Source organism: Theropithecus gelada, unplaced genomic scaffold (genome assembly GCF_003255815.1).
Source record: "Theropithecus gelada isolate Dixy unplaced genomic scaffold, Tgel_1.0 HiC_scaffold_15883, whole genome shotgun sequence".
In the NCBI taxonomy this organism is placed as follows: Eukaryota; Metazoa; Chordata; class Mammalia; order Primates; family Cercopithecidae; genus Theropithecus; species Theropithecus gelada.
In genome coordinates, this window is record NW_020257640.1 from 5,117,037 (window position 1) to 5,138,232 (window position 21,196).

The 21,196-nt window shown below is 45.4% G+C and overlaps 1 protein-coding gene across 1 annotated transcript in view; it reads left to right on the top strand.

Annotated features, from left to right (window-relative positions):
• The window catches only part of LOC112617124 (coiled-coil domain-containing protein 93), a 94,137-nt gene extending 74,003 nt beyond the window's left edge, over positions 1-20,134 (top strand). The window contains exons 20-24 of the mRNA XM_025373853.1: positions 1,936-2,018; positions 4,470-4,507; positions 5,905-5,989; positions 10,349-10,462; positions 15,234-20,134. Of these exons, the coding sequence (XP_025229638.1) occupies positions 1,936-2,018; positions 4,470-4,507; positions 5,905-5,989; positions 10,349-10,462; positions 15,234-15,287 (374 nt within the window). The 3' untranslated portion in view covers positions 15,288-20,134. The remainder of the gene's footprint in view (positions 1-1,935; positions 2,019-4,469; positions 4,508-5,904; positions 5,990-10,348; positions 10,463-15,233) is intronic.
• Positions 20,135-21,196: the final 1,062 nt, after the last annotated feature.

The following is a 21,196-nucleotide window of genomic DNA, read 5'->3' on the forward strand; positions in this document are numbered from 1 at the left end:
CTCCGTTTCATCAACAGGTCCGCTTGGCAGTCCCGGGAGCAGCACTGGTGCTCTCACTGCCCTCTCCATGGACAGATGGTTGAACCAGTTGAGCTCTTAGAGTAAAGCTTCAAAGCAGCCCTCATCCTGGTCAGCCACATAGCCTTCCCCTGAGCTCCTGCACCACTTTCCAACTTCACACGGAACATCGTGACCCTGGTGTCTAGAGATCAGCCCTCACTCATTGTTATCTACAGATCTTCTTGCTGATGTGGTCCTTAACCTTTAACAGCATCAGATTTACCCAGTAACCCAGGACCATGTCCCTCAGCCTGAATAAGAGACCATGTCTCATCAGACTCAGAATGGCCCTCAAGGCTACCATTGCCTTTCTCTTCCTAACACTCCTACCACATCTGCTCTTGCATCATATCTCAGCTAAATGACCATTAGCTGCAGTGCCTCCAAGTCCCCTAGCCACACATCTGATTCTGTCACCTCTCTCTCTGCTAACAAATCTTCAGGAACTCCTCAGGCCTTACTGAACAGAGCCTCTTTCTTTACCATGTCTGGGTTCCTCCCCAGTCTGAGTGGCCTGCCTGGAGGCCCCTTTCCTGATCTGAACCCTCACTCTGGCCTTGCCAGTCCACACACTGCCTCTGAGCAAACCATAAGCTTTGACGTCTTAGCCCTGACTCCTCCTGTTCCTGGTGCCTGGATCCCTTCTCTTCTGTCAGGCTAAATTCTTCAATACCCAACTCAGATCCTGCAAACCTATTCTAGGTCGCTCACCCCAGGCAAGAACTGATCACCTGTTCTCCATGCTCCTACTCTTGTATGTGTATGTCCCCATGATACCTCCAACTCAACAGGTACAAAACTGAATTCAGCCCCCCTACCCCACATTCCTCTTAGGCAAACTGGACCCATCTTACTTCTCTGACTCAAGCTGCTTGCCAGTTCTGTCTGTTTCATCTGGACTGCTGCTGTAGCCACTTTCCTTTGCTGCCCAGAGTCTACTTCGATCTTTTTCAATATATATTTGATCATTTTATTCTAAAAGCTTTAATACTTAGTAGCTCCCTGCAACTTCTTGGGTAATCTTTAGAATCCTAAATACACTGTACTAAGTCCTGCATCGTCTTGGCCCACTTCACCCAGCTTCACCCCTTTTGCACATCTGCATCTTGGCCTGTGAGCTGGTACCGGAGTCCAGAGTGCCATTATCCTACAATTCCCACTTGGTCTTTCAAACTCCACCTAAGATTTTGCCTTGAGGCCTTGGTCTTTCCGGCATCCTTCCTGGTAGAGCACTGGCTCTATTGGAGTTCAGAACATGCTTCCTTCACGCCCTGGCCCCACCAGGCTGGGATTTCATCCAGTCCTCACACTGGACTCAGATGATCAGAGGCAGGGATCAGCAGTAACAGTTTTCAGCAGAAAGTAGTTTCTGCTTTAAGTTAAATCTTTCCCTTTACTTTTCTATTCCTGCTTGTTTCAAAGCTTTTAGTAATAATAATACCTGCATCTATTTATTTCACGGAACAAATTTCACATAGGTTAAAATCATCTGATAAAGACATGTTTACACTAAGGACATTTTCAAGCAGTTACATCAAAATACCTGTATCATGTATTATTATCAAATATCTACAACCCCCACCCAGTTCTTTAGCTGGATGAGGTACGGGTGGCTGGTTCATTTGTGGGAGTAATTTTCAACTTTGGGTACTCACTGTCACCACCCGGGTCCCACCTCTAGACGTCCTCCTTTCATTGGTCCTGAGACTTGTTAAAAGCTTCCCAGGAGATTCTGTTTGCGCACTGTGGGGTTTCTGCAGAGTGAGCTCCCAGGCCTGACAAAGCTGTCCTGGCAGTGCATACGTGGGGGAGAGGGGCAGGTAGGGTGTTCTGATACCTGTTCTTATTCATGTGCTGATTGCTTTACCTTTACAGTTTCAGCAGTGCACAAAGAAACCAAGCAGTTCTTCACTTTATATAATACCCTGGATGATAAAAAGGTTTATTTGGAAAAAGAGGTAAGAACATTTATGAAAAGAAAATGGCTAAGCAGCTAACAGTGCAGTTGACTCCAGGAAGTCAAATGAACTTGATGTCTGGGACGGATATGTTCATCATTAGCAGAAAGAGTGCCTATTTTATATGCTAAGTGCTGGCATACCCAGTCAGAAAGTACAAGATTCCTTGGGAGCCCAGACTGTCTGCTGTGAAGTGAGACTGGTGGACAGCCATTCTAGAGTGCTGTGGGGGAAATGCCATTGTTAAAAGGAACACAGTGGAAGCTCTGGAGTTGGTGAGACTAGTTTGAGTTTTAAAGGAAGGGAGGAACCAGCTGAATGGAGGTGGTGGGCTTGTTATAGTTTACAGGGAGAAAATACCTGTTTAATAATCAGTGGCTGACATAGGCGTGAACTAAAAGGTTTGTAAAATTCAAAGCAGGGGTGAAAGGGTCACTGTCATTTCCTTCATCTTTCTAACGCTTAAAAACTCAGGTTAAATTAATGGCTCAGGGCTTTCCCAAGTTGATGGCAAACGGTTCAGGCACAGTATGCAGATATGTCTTAATTTAAAAAAGAATAGTCCTGGTCTTCACCATGGCAGCAGGTGTCCTGAAGAGAACACGGGCTTTGGCGTCAGTCAGATTTGGGTTTATTTGGGTTTTAGTGTGGCCTCATTTTTCTCACCTGTAAAATGGGGATGACACCTAATTGCATTGATGATGATTATAATGAGGACACAATGAGAAAATGTAAAGTTCCTTACACATGATGGATTCTCAGTACATACTTGTTCCTACCCTCCCCCTCACCTTGAGGTTGACAGAATGTGTTTTCATTTTATCACCTTGTAGCCTACACTAATTACCATTTTAATAAGGATAATATTACAAATATATCTTTTACCTGAACCCAAATTGAAGCATCTGTAATTACTGTCACCTTTACTGCCTGCTGTCAGACAAACCAGGTAGATCTCTGTCATCCTAAAGGGCACTCCTTGAGAAGCTGTTTTTTATTTTTTTCTGTATTCGGGGCCTTACACAGTGGTAGGCGTATAACAGACATTTGATAAACATTTGAATAGATGAATGCATTTTATGGGATTTGCATCAGATCTGGGGAATAGCTGTGCCCCACATCCTGGCCTTGAGGCCCTCCTACCTGGCAAAGGAAAGATTTGCCAACCCTGACTTAGGGATAGCCCAGCCCCTTCCCAAAGGCCTTAAATCCCATTGACCTTCCTTCATCAGCAGTGTTTAAAGTTGTTCCACTGTTTAAAAACTAGGAATTTTGCGAGGCAGAGTGGGGAGCTGGGCTTTTTAATTCCAAGCCATGTTACCAGTTTAGAATGTTACATTTGAATAAAGGTGGTATTTTATCTTAAATGGATTTATGCCTGTGATATTTTAACTTTAAAACCTTCCCGTGGAGGCCGGGCGCGGTGGCTCACGCCTGTAATCCCAGCACTTTGGGAGGCCGAGACGGGCGGATCACGAGGTCAGGAGATCGAGACCATCCTGGCTAACACGGTGAAACCCTGTCTCTACTAAAAACTACAAAAAAAACTAGCCGGGCGAGGTGACGGGCGCCTGTAGTCCCAGCTATTCGGGAGGCTGAGGCAGGAGAATGGTGTGAACCCGGGAGGCGGAGCTTGTAGTGAGCCAAGATCGTGTCACTGCACTCCAGCCTGGGCGACAGAGCGAGACTCCGTCTCAAAAAAAAAAAAAAAAAAAAAACCTTCCTGTGGAGTAGTAAGGACAAGAAATAGTCTACATTGCAGACTGTGAACCTAAAGTTCACACGTGGTATTTACTTAGTTCTGAGCTCCCAAGTTGAGTCGTTTTATGGCCAGAAAGATGACCCAGGTTTCCTTACTCCTGCCTCAGAGCCCTTCCAAGGACCGTATCATTGGGGCAGATAAGAGGATTTGCTGTGAGGCTAAGGCAGTGTCCACCGGGCCTTGAACAGTGCATCCCCTCGGAGGCACTCAGCCACCCAGCAGCTTAGCTTGCTGCATTGGCAAGATTCTGTGGGAAGGAATAGAGTGTAAATGACTCTTACCCTCCACACTGTCTGACTCCCTTAAGCTGTTATCCTTGAAAATAAAGTGCAGTGTTTGGCAAGATAGAAAGGTGGTGGCAGCTTGCCTAGAGAGCCCTAATGTTAGCTTAGTGTCCTCTCAGCTGGGATCCAGGTCCCTTCAAAGCACCCTCTCCCTACATTGCTGTGGGAATGCCCTGTAGGAAGAGGGAATTTTCTGTGAGAAGAAGGTGGATTCCCTGAGGAAAACTGTGAGACAGAACATGTGGCTCATTTTTTTTTTTTCCGTATGTTACTTTAATCTTCATAAACAAGACTTGTGTTCCTTGCAGAAGCAGTATGTGGAGACAGGCAAGCTTGCAGCAGTTGCAGTAGTGTGGAAATCTTTTTGCCTGTCTTATAATTTCGTTTGTTTTTTTACTTCCCCAGATTAGTCTGCTGAACTCAATTCATGAGAACTTCTCACAGTAAGTATTGTCAGTCCTCCTTCCCACTAATACCCTGTCACCCTGCACACTTTGAATTCAGCCCAGCTTACACTGCTATCCTGTGCTTCACAAAGGCACATGCAAGACTTAACGCTGGGTATGTGATTCTTACTCTTTTAGCCCTTCTGCTAGGTATCTTGTTTACACTCTCCTTGAGTATCTGCAAAACTATAATGATAGTCGAGTGAAGGAAGAGCTTAGGAAAAAAGTTAACTTTCCAATAATTTGGCTGTGCCTACCTACTAAAATCTCTCTATATATTATCAAATTAATATTTGTTAATGAACACACAGAAATGCTTTAAAATTTACATAATGGAATTTATATAATTTTTTAGATTTTTAAAATCTCACGGTAGTTTTTTTGGTTAATGTGTACATTGTTCTCTATAAATTAGATGTCAAGGCCCACCTGTTCCCAAATCAAGCAGCCCTCAAGCATGTCCATTTGCCCACCCACCATCCAGCAGCCCCAGGACTTGCTCCTTGGAGAGCATGCTTCCCTTCTCTCTGGCATAAATCTCTGCTGTCCTCTGGCAGGTGACAGGGGACACATTGAGACTGAGATCTTAATGAGTTACAGGTTCTAGATTTTAAGCTTCTTTTCCAAAAAAAAAAAAAAACGGAAGCCCACAGCTTCCTAATAAGATTCAGATTCACTGTGTAAAATACCTTGTGACATTTGTAAAAATGCCATTTTCATCTTTCCCAATGATTGAGAGAGCCTATGGTTTGAGTGTCTTGTGAAGAGTTCTGCTCCGTCAGCCCATCCTTCAGGATAATTCTCAGTGCGTGCATGCGGTGGGGTGTGTGTGTTAGTGTGTTTATGTTCTGATCCTCCTGGTGTCCTTCCCTCTGCAGAGTTGGAGGTGAAGAAGAATGTTTTAGGACATCAGGGAATCTACTTGTTTAGCTGCTGCTTCTAGAAATAGGACCAGATTTCTCAGACCTGGTTTTAGGAAATCTCAGAATATGTCTACCAATTTCAAGTATCTGGCAATCCTCAAATTTTTTTATAAACCAAGTGAAATTCAGTACTTAAGCAGTACATGTCATATTTCAAATAAATACTGTTTTTGTTAATTTTAGTCATGTTTTACTTTAAGAAAATACATGTTAGTTATGAAAGTTATAGGGAAAGCATGACAAAAAGATTAATATGCAATTATAAGACCAGGCTAATTTCCATGCCTTCTCAGAGGTTTAACATCCTTAATTGCCTGGGATCGCAGGGGCCCCCATGGCTCCACTGTGCATTGCAAAGGCCTGATTGCTTCTCCCAAGAGGTATAACCTGGATACAGAGCTGACTGCTTGGCATTTCCCCCTACCTCAGAGTCCTGTGTGCCGGTCATAACTCTGCTGGTTTTTCTTTCAGAGCCATGGCCTCCCCTGCTGCCCGGGACCAGTTTTTACGTCAGATGGAACAGATTGTGGAAGGAATTAAGCAAAGTAGAATGAAGGTCAGATGGCTTCTTTTCTGTAATATAGCCCAGGTTTTATAGTGGTGACAGGGAAAGTCCTGGGAAGAACAGGTCTCTTCTGGTAGCTGGGGAGTGTGCCCTCAATCCTGAAAAGACACATTTCTACAGAGGGATTCCCACCATGCGTCTTACTCTGCAGTGGGCAGGGCCTGTCCCATGAGCTGCCTACACCCAGGGGTTCAGAAGTTGCTGTTAGCAGCAGCTCCCATGTATTGAACACCTATTGTGTACCAAGCATTGTGCTGACATTCCTGAAAGACCTCTGAAGTGAACAGTATCACACCCATTTTACAGATGAGGAGACCACCTTTCACCAGCAGGCTTGACTGGATTCGCTTCCTCGGGGGATCTGCGGTACCTGACATTCTGCCACAAGAGATTCATTCCTTAGGAATCTTAAGATCTTGAGAACATTTTAGTTTTCAGGAACCCCCCTCTAAAAAAGAGAAATCATTGCTGAACTGAGTTCTGCCAAAGTGAGAGGAAATGGAGCCTCAGAAATCTGAAGAGAACAGAGAGGCACCACTCAGTCAGGGTACAGCATGAGGTTTTCCTACAGAGACAGCTGCAGTTTCCTACCGCCATTCTCAGATGAATCCTAACTCGTACTTCCAAATATCTCTTGCTTATGGTCCTGTTTTAAAAATGTATCACACCAGAGTGGTTCTCCGACATGGCGGTAAAATCTTCTAGGGACGTCGGGTTTCTCCTCTTATGATCTTGGGGCAAAGGGCTCCAGTGAGTGATGCCAGAATATAAACACAAGAAAAAGAAAGAATTGTCCATAGGTCCTGTCATCATAAAAAACCCTGTTACAGAAGACAAACGTTCAAGTTGCCTGTAATCTCATCTCTCAAGAGATGAGCTAAGGGCAGAAGTGTTCCATGTCCCTTTCCCTGTAGAAAAATACCATGAATCTCTCTGTGAATGACTTCAATAAAACAATGTCAAAGGAGGAAAAAAAAGTATCACTAGTAACAAGCACAATTTCTCGGACTATTCAGCCGTCAAAATTAGAACGACATAAGTCAGTGCTTGCCTGTATATGCGCACTCACCCAAGCCAGGATAGGCTGTCTTGCAGAGGGCGAATGCAGTCCCCTCTCGGTGACCTGGGATGTGAGTAGGTGGAAGGCAGAGAACCTGGCTGACCAAAAGCCTGTGACAGCCCAGGTGTCAGTGTGTTAGACGCTTCCTCCATTCTATTGCTCCTCAGGAAGCTGCTGTGGTTCATAGTCAAGAAGAACAGGAATTCGTGGGTTCTTTCCTTTGACTTCTGCTTCCTGTTTACAGAGAGCAGTGTAAACAGGAAGCGGAAACCAAAGGAAAGAACCCCATGAATTCCTGTTGTTGACTATGAGCCAGAGCAGAAGAAGAAATGGGCCTCACCCCTTCATTCTCTTCACTTTCCCCCAGGCTTCATGCTCTTGGCCCCTCAGGGCTGACCAGTGTGGAAACCAGGTGCTGCTGTATCTGTCTCTCCCCTCCATGGTGGGTGCCAAATGGGTCAATGGCACCCAGGGCAGAGTGGGCTCTCTTTCTCTGGTCTGCATCCCCAGTGGCTGATGGAGCACCTAACCCATGGTTAGGCCCTCAAGGACTATTTGTTGAATGGGTGAATTCTTTCAATGGAGTCAAAGAGCAGTTGTCAAAGAGGGTTCCAGATACACTTTGAATGTTGAATGTTGATTGGCACTCTGGATGGAACAGCACTCACTTGCATGGATGTGTTTTATTGTGTGTGTTTGTTTTTTGTTTTTTGTTTTTTTTTAAATGTAGCTTTCCCTGTAACAGTGCCATAATGGGTCCTGCTCTCATAGATGTGGCAGGGGAGTCTGTGTCCTCTCAAGCACAAGTTTCTCAGAACCAGCAGGTTCAGAGTGTTACATAGCAGACCAGCATTGGGTAACAATGATTGAATAGGTGTTTATGCCCCGTCTAAGGGTTTCTGAGTAAAGAAGAGGTCACATATCAGTCAGCATTTTGACCTCACTCAGAGGAGGTAAAGTCTCTGGATCTCTGGAATACTGTGAGCAAGTGCTTGGCACAAGCACTTCACAGACCTAGGGTGTGAATAGGTGATAAGTAGGGAATAACAAAGTCGTTTGGGTAAGAGGACACTGAGAAGAGTGTGCAAATGAAGCTTAGATCAAAGATTTAACTCCTGCTTCTCAGAGTGAGTTGGCATCCTAGGATGTGAAATGTTAAGAAGAAAAACTGTCTTTGTTGAGCAGCTACTATGGACCAGATAATGGATCATTCACTTAATATTTAATGTCACAAGCTTCTCATAACAAAACTGGTGATCTAGGTGATATTCTCATTTTAGCTAAAGGACCTGGCATTCAAAAAAGTTAAATTAGCTGTCCAAGGATACACAGTGAGTGGCAGAACTAGGATTTGAACCCAGCCTTTCTGGCCTCAAGCTCATATTATTTCTAGGTTGCCACAGTAACTCCCACAGTGGGTCCTGGATAAATTCATAATTCAAACGGGTTGCTACCTCACTAGGACATAATCAGTTATGGTGAAGTGTTTTGCTAAAGCACAGAGCAGAGAGGAAAGTCCTGAGATAAGAGCTGCTGGCTGTCCTAATAAGAGAGAGGGACCTAGCTGTGAGGTCTATCCAGCACAGCGGAAAAGGTGTCTGCTGCTTTGAGAGTTGGAGCCCACGAAGGAACAGTAGTGGGAGCTGTGGTGGGCTGGTGTGTCACTGTGACAGGATCGTGAGTGGGTGTGAGAGACCCATGGAGGCAGCATTAGGGGTTCCGTCGGCAGGGATCAAGACTTGCTGCTGAGCCAGGGCTCCAAGTGTAGTAGGACACCAGCCAAGGACTCCAGAGGGGACTGCCCACTCTGGGAGACCTGGGCACAAGAGGGCACCAAACTGGAGACCTAGTATGGGTGTGTACCAGACATCTGTATGCAGACCTGTGGAAAGAGCAGGGCACAGGGTCTTAGGACTCAGGAACTAGATGCAAGGTCAGGATTTAACCAGGCAAATCAGTCCCCATATGTGATGGGTCTTTCTCTGAACAGCATTGGGGTAGGCCTTGGGGACACCAAGTTGCATTTGTCCTATGCAGTCAACAGAGGCCTATAGTGTGGAGGGAACTACTGAATAAAATGCAGCCAGTTTACCTGTAGCTTGTGTTTACCAAATCCCTTCCAAAGTGTAACACAGAAATCACGGTCAGACATCGGCAAAGCCATGGCAAAGCATCTCTCAGAATTTGATTCAACAAGCTTTTGAGCACCAGCCATGAGTCAGGCACCCGGTCTGTACCGTAACTCTTTCTGCCCTCGTTTCCTGGCTGATGCTCTGGGTTTACCTTCTGGACATATAGCACATAGCATTGCCAGCCTTGCTCTAGTGTCCTCAGCCTCCCTGAGCTTCCAGGCTGAGGAGGCCATGCACCCATCGTCCTCTCCATCACCTCCTCCCATGTCATTTTCCTCACAGGACTGATCAGTGTTGGGAATATTTTGTGCGTCTATTTGTCAGGGTGGTTGCTTAATGTGAATCTCTACAATGTACGCTCTGTGGGAGCAGTGACTTTGCCATGTTCACCCTACGTGTAGCTACTCAGTAGATTCTAAGTCAATATTTGTTGAATGAATAAGCTTTTGGGTACCTTAGAAAAGTCTCTTTAAATCAAAGCCTAGCATCTATTTATGAGATCTAAATCCTGAAAATATCCTAAATTGTCTACCAGTAGAAAGATGGGTAAGTTAGCAATCAGCAGGAACACTGTGTTGTTTTTAAAATGATAATTTGTAGAAAGTTTGTAATGACATGGAAATACTTACATGAAATCAAAAGAGGATACACAGTTTTATTATATGAGCACAGTTATTTAAATCAAGGTTTCTCAGCCTCAGCACAGTTAACATTTTGGGCCAGATAATTCTTTGCTGTGGGGTGTCCTGTGCACTGTAGGATGTTTAGCAGCGTTGCTGGCCTCTACCCAGTGATACCAGTAGCACCCACTCCTCACAGTTGTGACAATCAAAACTGTCTCCAGACACTGCCAGGTGGGGAGTGGGGGGTCAAAATAGCTCCCAGTTGAGAATCACCAACCTGTCCATTGTGAAATTGTAGTGAGAAAAAAAAAAAGGAAACAGTTAATACTCAGTGATAGAAAAATTGCTGAATAAATTGTAGAGCCTCCATGTAATATCATGCAAATAAATTAACCAACCTCAAAAATTATATATTGAAGCTTCCTTTGCTGGGAGGAAATCTACGAAACTGTTAACAACTGTTGCCTTTTGGATGTTGCCAGCAGCCCTTGGGCAGAACGTGTCTTCATCACCATTTCCCACAATGTTTCAACAGATGGAAAAGAAAAAGCAAGAGAACAAAATGAGAAGAGACCAGTTGAACGACCAGTACTTGGAGCTGTTAGAAAAGCAGAGGCTATACTTTAAGACTGTGAAAGAGTTCAAGGAGGTAAGAGGAAGGCTGGGCAGCACATTAAGGCTAACGTGAGATATATGTTCACCTCAAAAGTAGCCACTAAAAAACAGTAGTTTTTTGGTTTTCCTTTGGTCTGTGAAGGGAAATAACAAGACAGAGTGTGATCTGGCAGTGAAGTGTGGCGTCTAGGTAGCTGAAGATTGCGTTTTTCTGTGGCCCATCTTGAGGTCTAATTAAATGTTTCAAGACATCACATCATTTTGGTTTTCCTAACACTTAGTAAGCACATTAAACTCACAAAATGACTCCATCAGTCCATATCAAGGGCCACCTGGAAACAGCATTTGTTGTGGATTCAGATATAGAATCTCCTCTCCTGCCAATCTTAGGGTAGGGAGGGACCTCAAGAAACTGTGTGGGAAGAGAGAACTTTGAAGTGTCACAGGTTTGGATTCGAATTCTACATTTACCACTTACCAGCTGTGTACTTTGGTAATGACCTAATTCCTCACAGCCTCAGTTTCCTCATTTGGTGGGTTCCGTTGGATCAGATGAGAAATTTGGAACATCCAGCACCTGGTCTGGCATCTCCTAACACCCAACACTCAAGTCAATTTTGGTTTTCCCTGTTTTTCCTTCCTGCATTTGGGCAGTTACTCTTCGTTGTTCCAGAAAGAAAAGTGCCTGCCCTTAAGAGATTTTTTCCAAAAAGACTTCATTTTGTCCCTTGCTAGGGTCTCAGCAGCTTTATTTTAAGGAATTCCTTCTCCCTAACCTGAATCCATGTGGTTTCAGTGAGTTTAGAGACTGCTGAAAATACAGCAGAGTTAAAGGTAGGTTGTATCCTGGTGTTTGGTCTGCAGAATAAAAAATGTAGCCTTCCCATGCTCATAATTTTGTTCTTATTTTAAGGCTTTTCTTTCTTCCTTCCTCATCTTTCCCTTCTCTTCTACATCTTTTTTGTGATTTAACTTCTGGAAGCCACATCCCATAGGCATTTCAAAATCTCATCTTTTCCAGTGTTCCAGCTCCTACTATACCCCTGGACAGATGCCAGGTTGTAACGCAGACCTCCCCCTCCTTAAGGAGCATACGCTGTGGTGGGAGAGACGGATGACAAGCTAAGAACAAGTCATAACAAATAAGTAGTAACAATTCCAGACTTTGCCGTGTGAGGAGACTGGTTTAGGTGGTGTGGTCCGGGAGGGCCCTCTAGGGTGAGCAGGACATAGCCATGGGAAGAAAGAGTTCTTCAGCCATAGCAGTGCAGGAATGGGGAACAGAGGGTCTGCGGCTCAGTCTGGGACTCCTTTGAGGCTAGCACAGACTGAAGCTGAGGTCCCAGAAGGGCCAGTGAGCGAACTGGCAGGGAACAATTAGGAATTTGCTGCCCTACTCAGAGCTCCTCCTTCCCTTTAATCAAAACTCACAAAAGGAGAACTGCATCTCAGATTTTGCTTGGAGACACCCTTTTGACAGTGTAGAAACAAAAAGCCAGTAAGTTGAGGAGGATAAGTATAAGCTGTCAAAGCAATTGACAATGAAGTGGAAAAGCTCATTCTTGCCCAGCAGGCTCTCAGGTGAGAGCTTAGGATGACCTCCGAAGCACCAGTTCCTTCAGAGGTGTTAAGTGGCTTGGGTCTGAGTTCCCACCTGTGCTGGCAGTCATTGTCACACCAGACACAGAAGGTGGTTCCTTCAGAGCCAGCTAAGACACCTAGACCAGATTCTTGCCGGGCCTCTTTCCCTGAGTCCAAAGCAAGTCAGAAGAGGGGGAGGGGATGAAATACGTTCTTACATATTTCATTTAAATATATTTCACCGCACATTTAGCATGTCCTTTTATTTTTTGGTGTTAAAATTGTCTTAGAAAATAATTGTGATGGTGGGTAGTCCTTTTTTTTTTTTTTTTTTTTTTTTGAACATTTTACTTGGCAAAAATTTAAAATTGGCAACCACACGTCAGTGTTCCAGCATCTTAAACTTTCTCCCACAAGCTCCTGTGAGGTAATTTGGGGCCACCACAGGTGTTGAGGAGGAGGTGATGATAGGGACTTGCTTGCTACTCCATAGCCTCTACCCTGTATCTTGAGCCAGACTAGTTCTGCTGCTTTTCTGTTTTATATATTACAGTTTAATTTGGACTTTCATCCAGGGTGGAGCCTTCTCCCAGCACCCTCTATTTTGCCTTCTCACCATCCCCTCACTGGTTTTTGCGTTCTAAATTCTCACTGCATCCTGGGCCCAAGCACTTGTAGTGTGCCATAATTATTCTTCATGGAAAACACAACATTATTGTCTACGAGATGGTTTTTTGCCAGCTTTTTTGCCAGCTTAGAGGTTGCCTTTGTTGGGTTTGGTTTACCCCATGTTAAATGGGCAACAGTGATGCGCCATGGGCACCATTTAGGTACCAAATCATGCCTGCATCCTGACTCCCAGCCTCCTCTGGTTTCAGAAGCTTCTTCATTAGAGACATTGGGTTTTTCTCTAAAATCCCGTTGACTTACCCTGAGAGAGCTGATTAATTGTAAGTCTGCCAGGAAACAACACGTACTCTGACATCACCTTAATCACAGTATTAAGTGAATTGTGTCTCTAAGCCACAGTTTCATCGGGTCATGAAACTAAGATTTAAATTCAATAGCACTGATGAATTCAAACCCTACATTTTTGTGAAACTGGCTTTGGGTACATAACCTTCAGTGAACTTAGCTCTCTGTCTGGCACCTAGTGGGCCTGGATAGAGTTTTCAGCAGGAAAGAGACTGAGGTGATGAGACATTCCCTTTTCTTCTAGAAACAAACAGCCAAAGCGCCTCTTTTATATTTGCTTTGAAGAGACAGAGACTATGATTCTGTAGGCTCACATACTAGGTGACATTGTAGGCTGTCTCTACCGAAAAGTATAAGCATCGCCTAGTGTGCTGTGACACACACAGTTCCCCATGGTAGAGTTCGGATGCTTCTGGGTTGTTTTTGCCTCATTTAAATGGTGAGGTGGGTGTCAGTTTAAACTTATTTACTCTTTTATATTTTTGTTATGGAAATCTTCAAAAATACACAAGTAGAGAGTGTAGTATAACAACATAATAGTGTAGCTCTCTGTTCTTGTTCCATCTCTTCCCCTCCATTTGTTTTAAGCTGGAGTCTTTTTTCCCTCAAGTACATCTCAATCCATTTTAAAAAGGAAAGCTTTGTTGTTTTCTAAAAGAAAATAACATGTGACCCAGCATCACCTTATTTCTGTCACCCACCGCCCTCCCCATGAACTGCCTTTCTCTCCCCAAAAAGGTGCTGAAAAGTGTCAGAGCGCCTTGCTTCTGACAGCCTCAAAGTCTTCAGCCTTACCACCAAGGCAAGCACCCACCTGCTTCCTTGTTCCCTGAGTGAAAGATACCTCTGAATCCTATAGATGAGCCAGCACTAGTCTTAGCAAAACCAAGGTCGTTGTGGTCATGCTGCCATCACACTGCCAAAAGATCAGGGCCTCCAGAGAGCTGAGAGCACCTGACCCTGGCCCAGGGAGGTGGAAAAATTGACCATGGGGGTTTTGAGTGCAGAGGGTTCAAGGATAAAAGTTTTTCTCCCACAATAAATGCACCTCCAGGAAAACACGGACCCTGGAGGCCTGACCACTGTCAAGCCTGTGAGCTCTACCTCCCCGGGCCCTTTCTGCTACCACTTTTATCTCCCAATTTAAAAGCAGGACTCCTTGTGACCCTGCCCAGAGAATGGGGTTGGAGTTATTGGAGGTTTGCTAGCAGATGGAAGTATCCTGAGCTACTAAGGCCAGTGGAACGAGGGCAGGAGGTGCAGTTAGAAGCTTTTGAAGATGACCCCAGAAGGGAACATGAAACGAGGCAGAGGTGACTTGTGCCACTGGATGTCAGATTCTACAGGCAGAGGATGGGACAGTGACCTCCCTTAATGATAACCCGTAGCACACACCATTGATTTCATACAGCTTGGTTTTAAGGAAGGGTGGGTTTCCTTTTTTTTTTTTTTTTTTTTTTTGAGACGAAGTCTCGCTCTGTCACCCAGGCTGGAGTGCAGTGACACAATCTTGGCTCGCTGCAAGCTCCGCCTCCCGGGTTCACGCCATTCTCCTGCCTCAGCCACCCGAGTAGCTGGGACTGCAGATGGCCGCCACCAGGCCCAGCTAATTTTTTGTATTTTTAGTAGAGACGGGGTTTCATCGTGTTAGCCAGGATGGTCTCAATCTCCTGACCTCGTGATCCGCCCGCCTTGGCCTCCCAAAGTGCTGGGATTACAGGCGTGAGCCACCGCGCCCGGCCCCATTATCTCTTGATGAATATCTTTTATCCTATTTTCTGAGTTTCTTAAAGACAAGAATATTCTTAACCTTCACTGTTGTTAGAACGCTATGTGTTTTGCCTGCTATGTAAACTAGGGCTCCCTTTTATCTCTTTTTAGGCTGCTGTCTCCAAAGCCTTTCCCCACTCACTCACCATAGTACGCCAAGACTGGCAGATAAGTGTGCTTTCTGCTTCCATCCCCTTGACGTTTCATAGACTTCATGAAGTCTTTAGGAATGACAGTACCTATCCTCTCATCCTGTTTTCAGTCTGACAGCCCAGAAATGGAGCATCATTATAGTTATTTTGGTGTTGATGTCATAGGTCATCAGGAAGCTTCACCATGCTGGTGGCAGCATGCCAAGAGACTAGGTTGGCCAGGAGATGTCTCCCATAGGGATATGGGAAGGGCACTGAGACCATCTTGGCCTCACGTGGGTGCTAATGTAGTCACCACTCTCTCTATACTCTCTGCTTCCCCTCCAGGAGGGCCGCAAGAATGAGATGCTGCTGTCCAAGGTGAAAGCGAAGGCCTCCTGAACATCCCCAGCCATGGTTGTATGTCATTGATTTTACTTTTAAGCACCGTGTATCAACTACAGGATCATGAAATGGTTCTGAAAGCGACAGTAGAGAGATGCAGGTGTAATGGTTTCAACAACCTGGATGTTTTCTTTCTCCTCTTTGCTTCCATTCATCTCTGTTGACTGCTGTTGATGGAATCAGACCGTAAACATGTGGCTTGGATAACACCCATCATCCTGTGAAGAATGTCGGCAGTACTTTTCCCTGTTGATCAACTTTTATGTCTCCAGTAACATTGCACTTACAAAGGTACCTGTATTTGTGTGGACTCTGAATAAAGAAGAATTCATTTGTTTAGCAAGTATTAATTGAGCACCCACTGAGAAATAAGCACTGAGGAAGATTCAGAGACATGTAAAACAGAGTTCCTACTGCACAGGCACCCAGCAGGTGGCCCAGGGAGGCAGATACACAGCACACTTGACCACAGAACTGGACCATCTGAGATGTTTTTCAGTAAACAGAAGGCATGTAGCTGAAATGATCAGCCCATGTAGTGTTGGTCACTTGGGCCTTTCACCTGCCATGGTACCTTTTGTTCCCAGCTCCTCCAGGTGCCAACCAGCAGGCTTGGTGACAGCAACTGGAATGAAAATTCGGTGTCGTTTTAATTTTTATACGTTACTCAGGTTTATTTCTCAGAAAATTGAAAACAGACCTTGTGCTGAGGACACTTCAATAAAAATTACACCTTCCCCTGCCCCAATGTTCCTTTGAGTCACAGCATGCAGAGGGGCTATGCATCCCCCTCATTGAAGGCACATTCGATGAGGCTACACTGCAGATGGGTCATGATCTGAGCCAGGAGAGAGAGAGAGACACTGTTCCCTGCACTCAAGGCAAGTAGGGTGTCAGGAGGAAGAGCAGTGGGGTTTGCAGAGATCCAGGGAAACTTCCTGGAGGAGGCAGCATTTGGGCCCAATCTAAAGGGAGAATCAGATGTTGACAGGCAGGAAGATTGTTTTAAATGAAAATACGCTATGATTAAAAACCCAAGAGGATGCAGAGGAGTGCAAGGCATGCGTGTTGGGAAAGGAGGGGATAAACTGGTCTCTTCAGGAGGCTTCAGAGACCCATCTAGGAAGTAGGGCTGAGACTAGACTTTGGAGGGCCTTGGAAGGGCAGCTGACGGTTGACTTTAATCCTTGGAAATAACCAGTGCAGATCAGACACGGAGCTCCTGCTGCCCTGGTCCTCAGGAGTCTGGTAACTCAGTCATGTTCAGTAGGTTTGTGCTCCATTCTGCATAAATCTTGCAAACATACCAGGCGGCAGGTTTGGACAGTAAGCTTGACACAAAAGCTTAAACATGTCAAGCAACTGGAGCATTCAGCAGCCACAGAAATGTGTTCATTTTTAGTTCCCTAATGGATGTGATTAAGCAGGGCCGACATGTACAGATTCAAAAACACACACACGTGCTGGATTAAAAACAGCCACTGGTTTCAGTGCCAGGGCCAGCAAGGCCTGCCTGAGCCAGGGGGAAGCAGCAGCTTGCAAATAGAAACTGCCACGTGAGGGCGCTTCTTGGGCCATGTGCAGCTCCGCCTCAGCTGGGCCCTGAGCCGCGGTCATGTGGGGGTTTTGAAGGGCTGGGTGAAGTTGAAGCAGTAATTGCAAAAGAACAGGTGGCACTTTGAGGGCAGGGGAAGGAGACAGAATTTTGACTGCGTTTGAAATTATTTCAGTCAGGGAAACATCTGCGTTATCTTGTTAAGCAGCTTGTAGGCCCACCCCTGGCTAACTGAACTTTGTGAACAGTTGGGGCAGTTATTCGAATATTTGTCCACAGATGGTAGGGAGGCAGATGACATTTTGGGGTTACTGGAGTCCACCTCTGTGCTGATGGGAAAGTACGGCATGATTAATCCAAAGCAGCCAGTAATTCTTTTTGAAAGTGCAGGCATTTATTTTGAGCTGTGTTTCATTTGGTTTGGTTTTGGTATAGAGAGGTGTCCATAGATCTCTATTCCCTTTTTTTTTTTTTATCCACAAGGCCTACTACGGATGAATCAGTTTCTGTTGCCTGAATACACTTTGAATTAGACCACAGAAGCCAGTTTGAGCTCAGATTTCACACTTGCTGCAGGCAACCCTCAGTGTGGACAGTGTCTTCTGAGTAATTAGGATATGACTTTATAGTGAAGCCATACAGGCTAAGGAGATGCCCCAAGGCCCCTGATCATTTCGGAAACCACCTGGAGAGCCAGAAGGGGTCTTCCCAGGGCTATGGCTCTCTGTATGCCTAGACATGGTGTGGCATTATGCTCTAAGCCCACAGGCTTCTCCAGAGTTAAAAGGAAGCAAGAACATCCTTCAGTTACTTTTTTAACATGTGCGCTTCAGGAGGAACCAGGTTTCCCCAGGAGGGACAGGCGCCCTGCTCAGTCAGCACAGGGAGTTGCTAGCGGGCAGGCTGCACAGTGCTGTGGAATCTCCGCCAGCCTCTGGGTTGGGGGCTCCTTCCCACTACGTGCTTCTTAAGGAGTGCATGGGACTGCTCTGCTTAAGCCGCAATCAGAGCTGTTGTGAGCAGGACAAGATTGGGTGATCGCAAAGTGCGTGGGGAGATGCTAGGACATTTTTTGATATCTTTGACCTGTGCTCTGTCTCTACTGGATGACTGGGGTTAGCTAACACCACTAGAGGGAGATGCAGAGTGTTAAACAGTCGTCAGAGTCACGCTGAGGGGTTTTTTAACAGAGGACAAATTCCCAGTTTGTCAAGCATATCTCTGTTAGAGTCTAAAGTTCATCGTTTTAATGGTTCTAGCTCGTAGCCTTTACATATTTTCAGGATAGCTGGGTCCTGCCAGTGTCCGCTGAGTCTGTCAGCACAACCAGAAGGCCCAGGCATGGGAAGCATTCTCTGACAACACTGAGCCCTTGGGACCTCCTGAAACCTTGAGCAGAGGCTGGAGAAGCCTTCAGACCGTCCTTTCACTACCTCACCAAGTGTCATGCCTGGGACCTCAGACCTCAGGGTTGTGACGTCGATGTCAGGCCCAAGTCACGTCTCTAGTGACCGAAGCAGACCTGCCTGAAAGGGTACTCTGAACAGTGAGCCCTGGCCATAACCTGTGCCCTCATATTTCTGCTGCCTCAGATGGTCTTGTTCACCCACTCTGTAGGTGACTGATGATCACCCTAAAGGGGAGGTAGGCATCTAACAGTAGCACAGTTACTTTGAGCCTGACCCCTTGCTCTGAAGTGCAGATGCTGAGTTGAAACATGCACTGAGGAAGAACACTTTAAGGAAGCACTTTATGATTTACTCATGGCTGGTGTTGGCCTCAAGGTAAAAGAACATCTTAATGCAGAACAGTACAACAAAGTGCCCCATAGGATGGGTGCCATCGTCTGTCCCCGTGGTTGGGATTCCCAAGGAAAGTGCCTTGTTCCGTGCATCTTCAGAATCTCCCACGCCCTCTCTTGATCCTTTTCATGAAGTCCAGAGCATTCCTTCTATGACAGGCTGAAGATGCATTGTAAAAGGTAGTGCTATAGTAGTATTCCCTCTTCTCACAATAAATGTGCAAAACTCCTGGAGGATCTGCAGCATACTTGACAACACGGTGAATACCGTGGATGCTCCACACCAGCCTTACATCCGTCCCCCAAATGTGCCGAACTCATGCCTGCCCAGGGCCACTGGGCCTGGCCCTGGGCAACAAAAGTAAGGGCCTGTCTTACCACAGTCTCCCCAGCATCTAGCTCAAGGTAGATGACTGACTGGGAAACTCCAGTTGGATAAAATGGCTTTTCCACATGGCAACTTTGCATCTCTATTAGCAAAATTTAGATTGAACCTTTCCTCTACTTGATGCTTAGTTTGAGGACAGGTAAACAGTTTTCACAACTTTAGAGGGTCTTAGAGTGTGTTATACAGTAACCTTGAAGTTTGAGATGAAACAAGGTGTCAGAGCTTTTGAATCTTTCAAAGGAATTGCCTTTTACAGATTTTTTTTTTTTTTCCCCAAGAAGGGAAAAAGAGAGAGAAGAACTACAGTAATGTTAGAGATAAGGTATGTTTCGGCTCAAAATGTGTCATGAATCTAAAGGTAACTTGATGGGTAGAAAGGTCTCAGCCATGTGAACCAGGAAGTGGGAGCACAGTGCAAGGCTGTGGGTGGCAGCACTAGATACAGTGGTGGCAGGAGTGTGACACGTAGGCACTCCATGGGGGACAGCCAGTGTCTGTCAAAAGTGCAAATGCATCAGCTTTTTGAACTAAGAATTGTACCTGTGTACAAGGGTTTTTGTTGAAACACTGTAATAGCAAAAAGTTGGAGAGTGCCACCAGTATAGGGGAATGCTTAAATACATTATGACCAGCTTAAACAACGGAATAGTTTGCAGAAACTTAAAACAGTGGATCCTGTGTGTGTGTACTACCATAGAATGGTCCCCAAGATGCATGATTAAGTGGGGGAAAAAAGAAGCCCATGGTATCTTAATGTTTGGAATGGAGAAAAATGTGTAGATGTATGTGTGTGCATATGTTTTCACACAGACATATACACATGTATATCATATGTCTGCCTGCATATGCCTAGGATTTCTCTGGGAGGATACCCAGCAACCTGGCAGCCTGATTGCCTCTGGGAAGAGGGGTGGGAATGACTTTTCAATGTACACCTTTTGTACCTTTTGAATTTTGTACCATGTACATGTATTATCTATTAAAAAAATAGTTTTTAATTTTTAATTTGGTTTACTTTTCTTAAAACAATAGAACCAAAATGGAAGAAAATTCTGATTCAGTAAATCTGCTTTCTTAAAGATAAAGCCTTTGATTCAAAAGTAGTGAGACTCTTTCTTGGGTCTTGAGGCAGTGGGCCATACAAAGGGGGGGTGTCCTTTTCTGGTAGAACAGAATGGGGCAGCGAAGCAGAGGCTGGCTCTCCTCACACTCTGGGAGCATGTTGGGTCAGCAGAGGGAGGGATGGGGACGGGGAAATGGATGGTGACATGACTAATCCCTGGGACAGATGGGCTGCTGCAGGGTTCCCTCCATCTCACAAACATCACAGTGCAACCCTGGTCCTCTGACTTTTGGGGCACAAAAGATAGGCATACCTCTGAGTCATGATTCCAGGGGGGCTGTTAACATCCTCCCGAAGCCGTGCCCATCTTGTGTGGAAACCTGCTGTGGGTGATCCTCCACCCCTGCCGCCTTTTAAAAACCAACACAACTCTGGTTTTGTCCAGCTCCGAGGTGGCTGTGTGTCAGCCCCAGGAGAGGAACATGACAGCCGTTCCAGTCGGGAATCTTACTTCTGTTGGCCAACTGCTGGTTTGCGGATGGATGTCTAAGGCAGTTACGGCCAGTTTAGGGGAGACTGCTGAAGTTCTTGGAAAGATTTCACCCATCTTCAGACCATGAAAAGAGACATCCCAACGCACTGAGGTTGGCAGAGGGAAAAGGTGGAAAGAGCCTGGCTCTCCGAAGGCATGACAAGCCTTCAACCACGCTGCGGCCCACCTGCTTCCATATTCTTGTTCCATGAGAAAAATGAACCTCTGTTAGCTTGTGCATTCGACCAACAAATACTTGAGTTTCTTCTACGTGTCAGGCCCTGAGAATATAGCAGTAAAAAAAGCAGACAAAAGAAACTGCCTTCTTGGAGCTACCCTCCAGCGGAAAAAACATATGAACCAGATAATTATGTAAATATTGGCATGTGGTGCTTCAATATGCTGATTAAAGCAAGGAAGAGTATCAGGAGTGTCTGGCTTGGTGGCGGTTGCAATTTTATATTGAGAAGTGAAGGAAGGCCTCACTCACTGACTAGTGAGGGACTGAGTATATAGATACCTGTGTAAAGAACATTCCAGGCACAGGGGATAGCAAGTGTAAAGGCC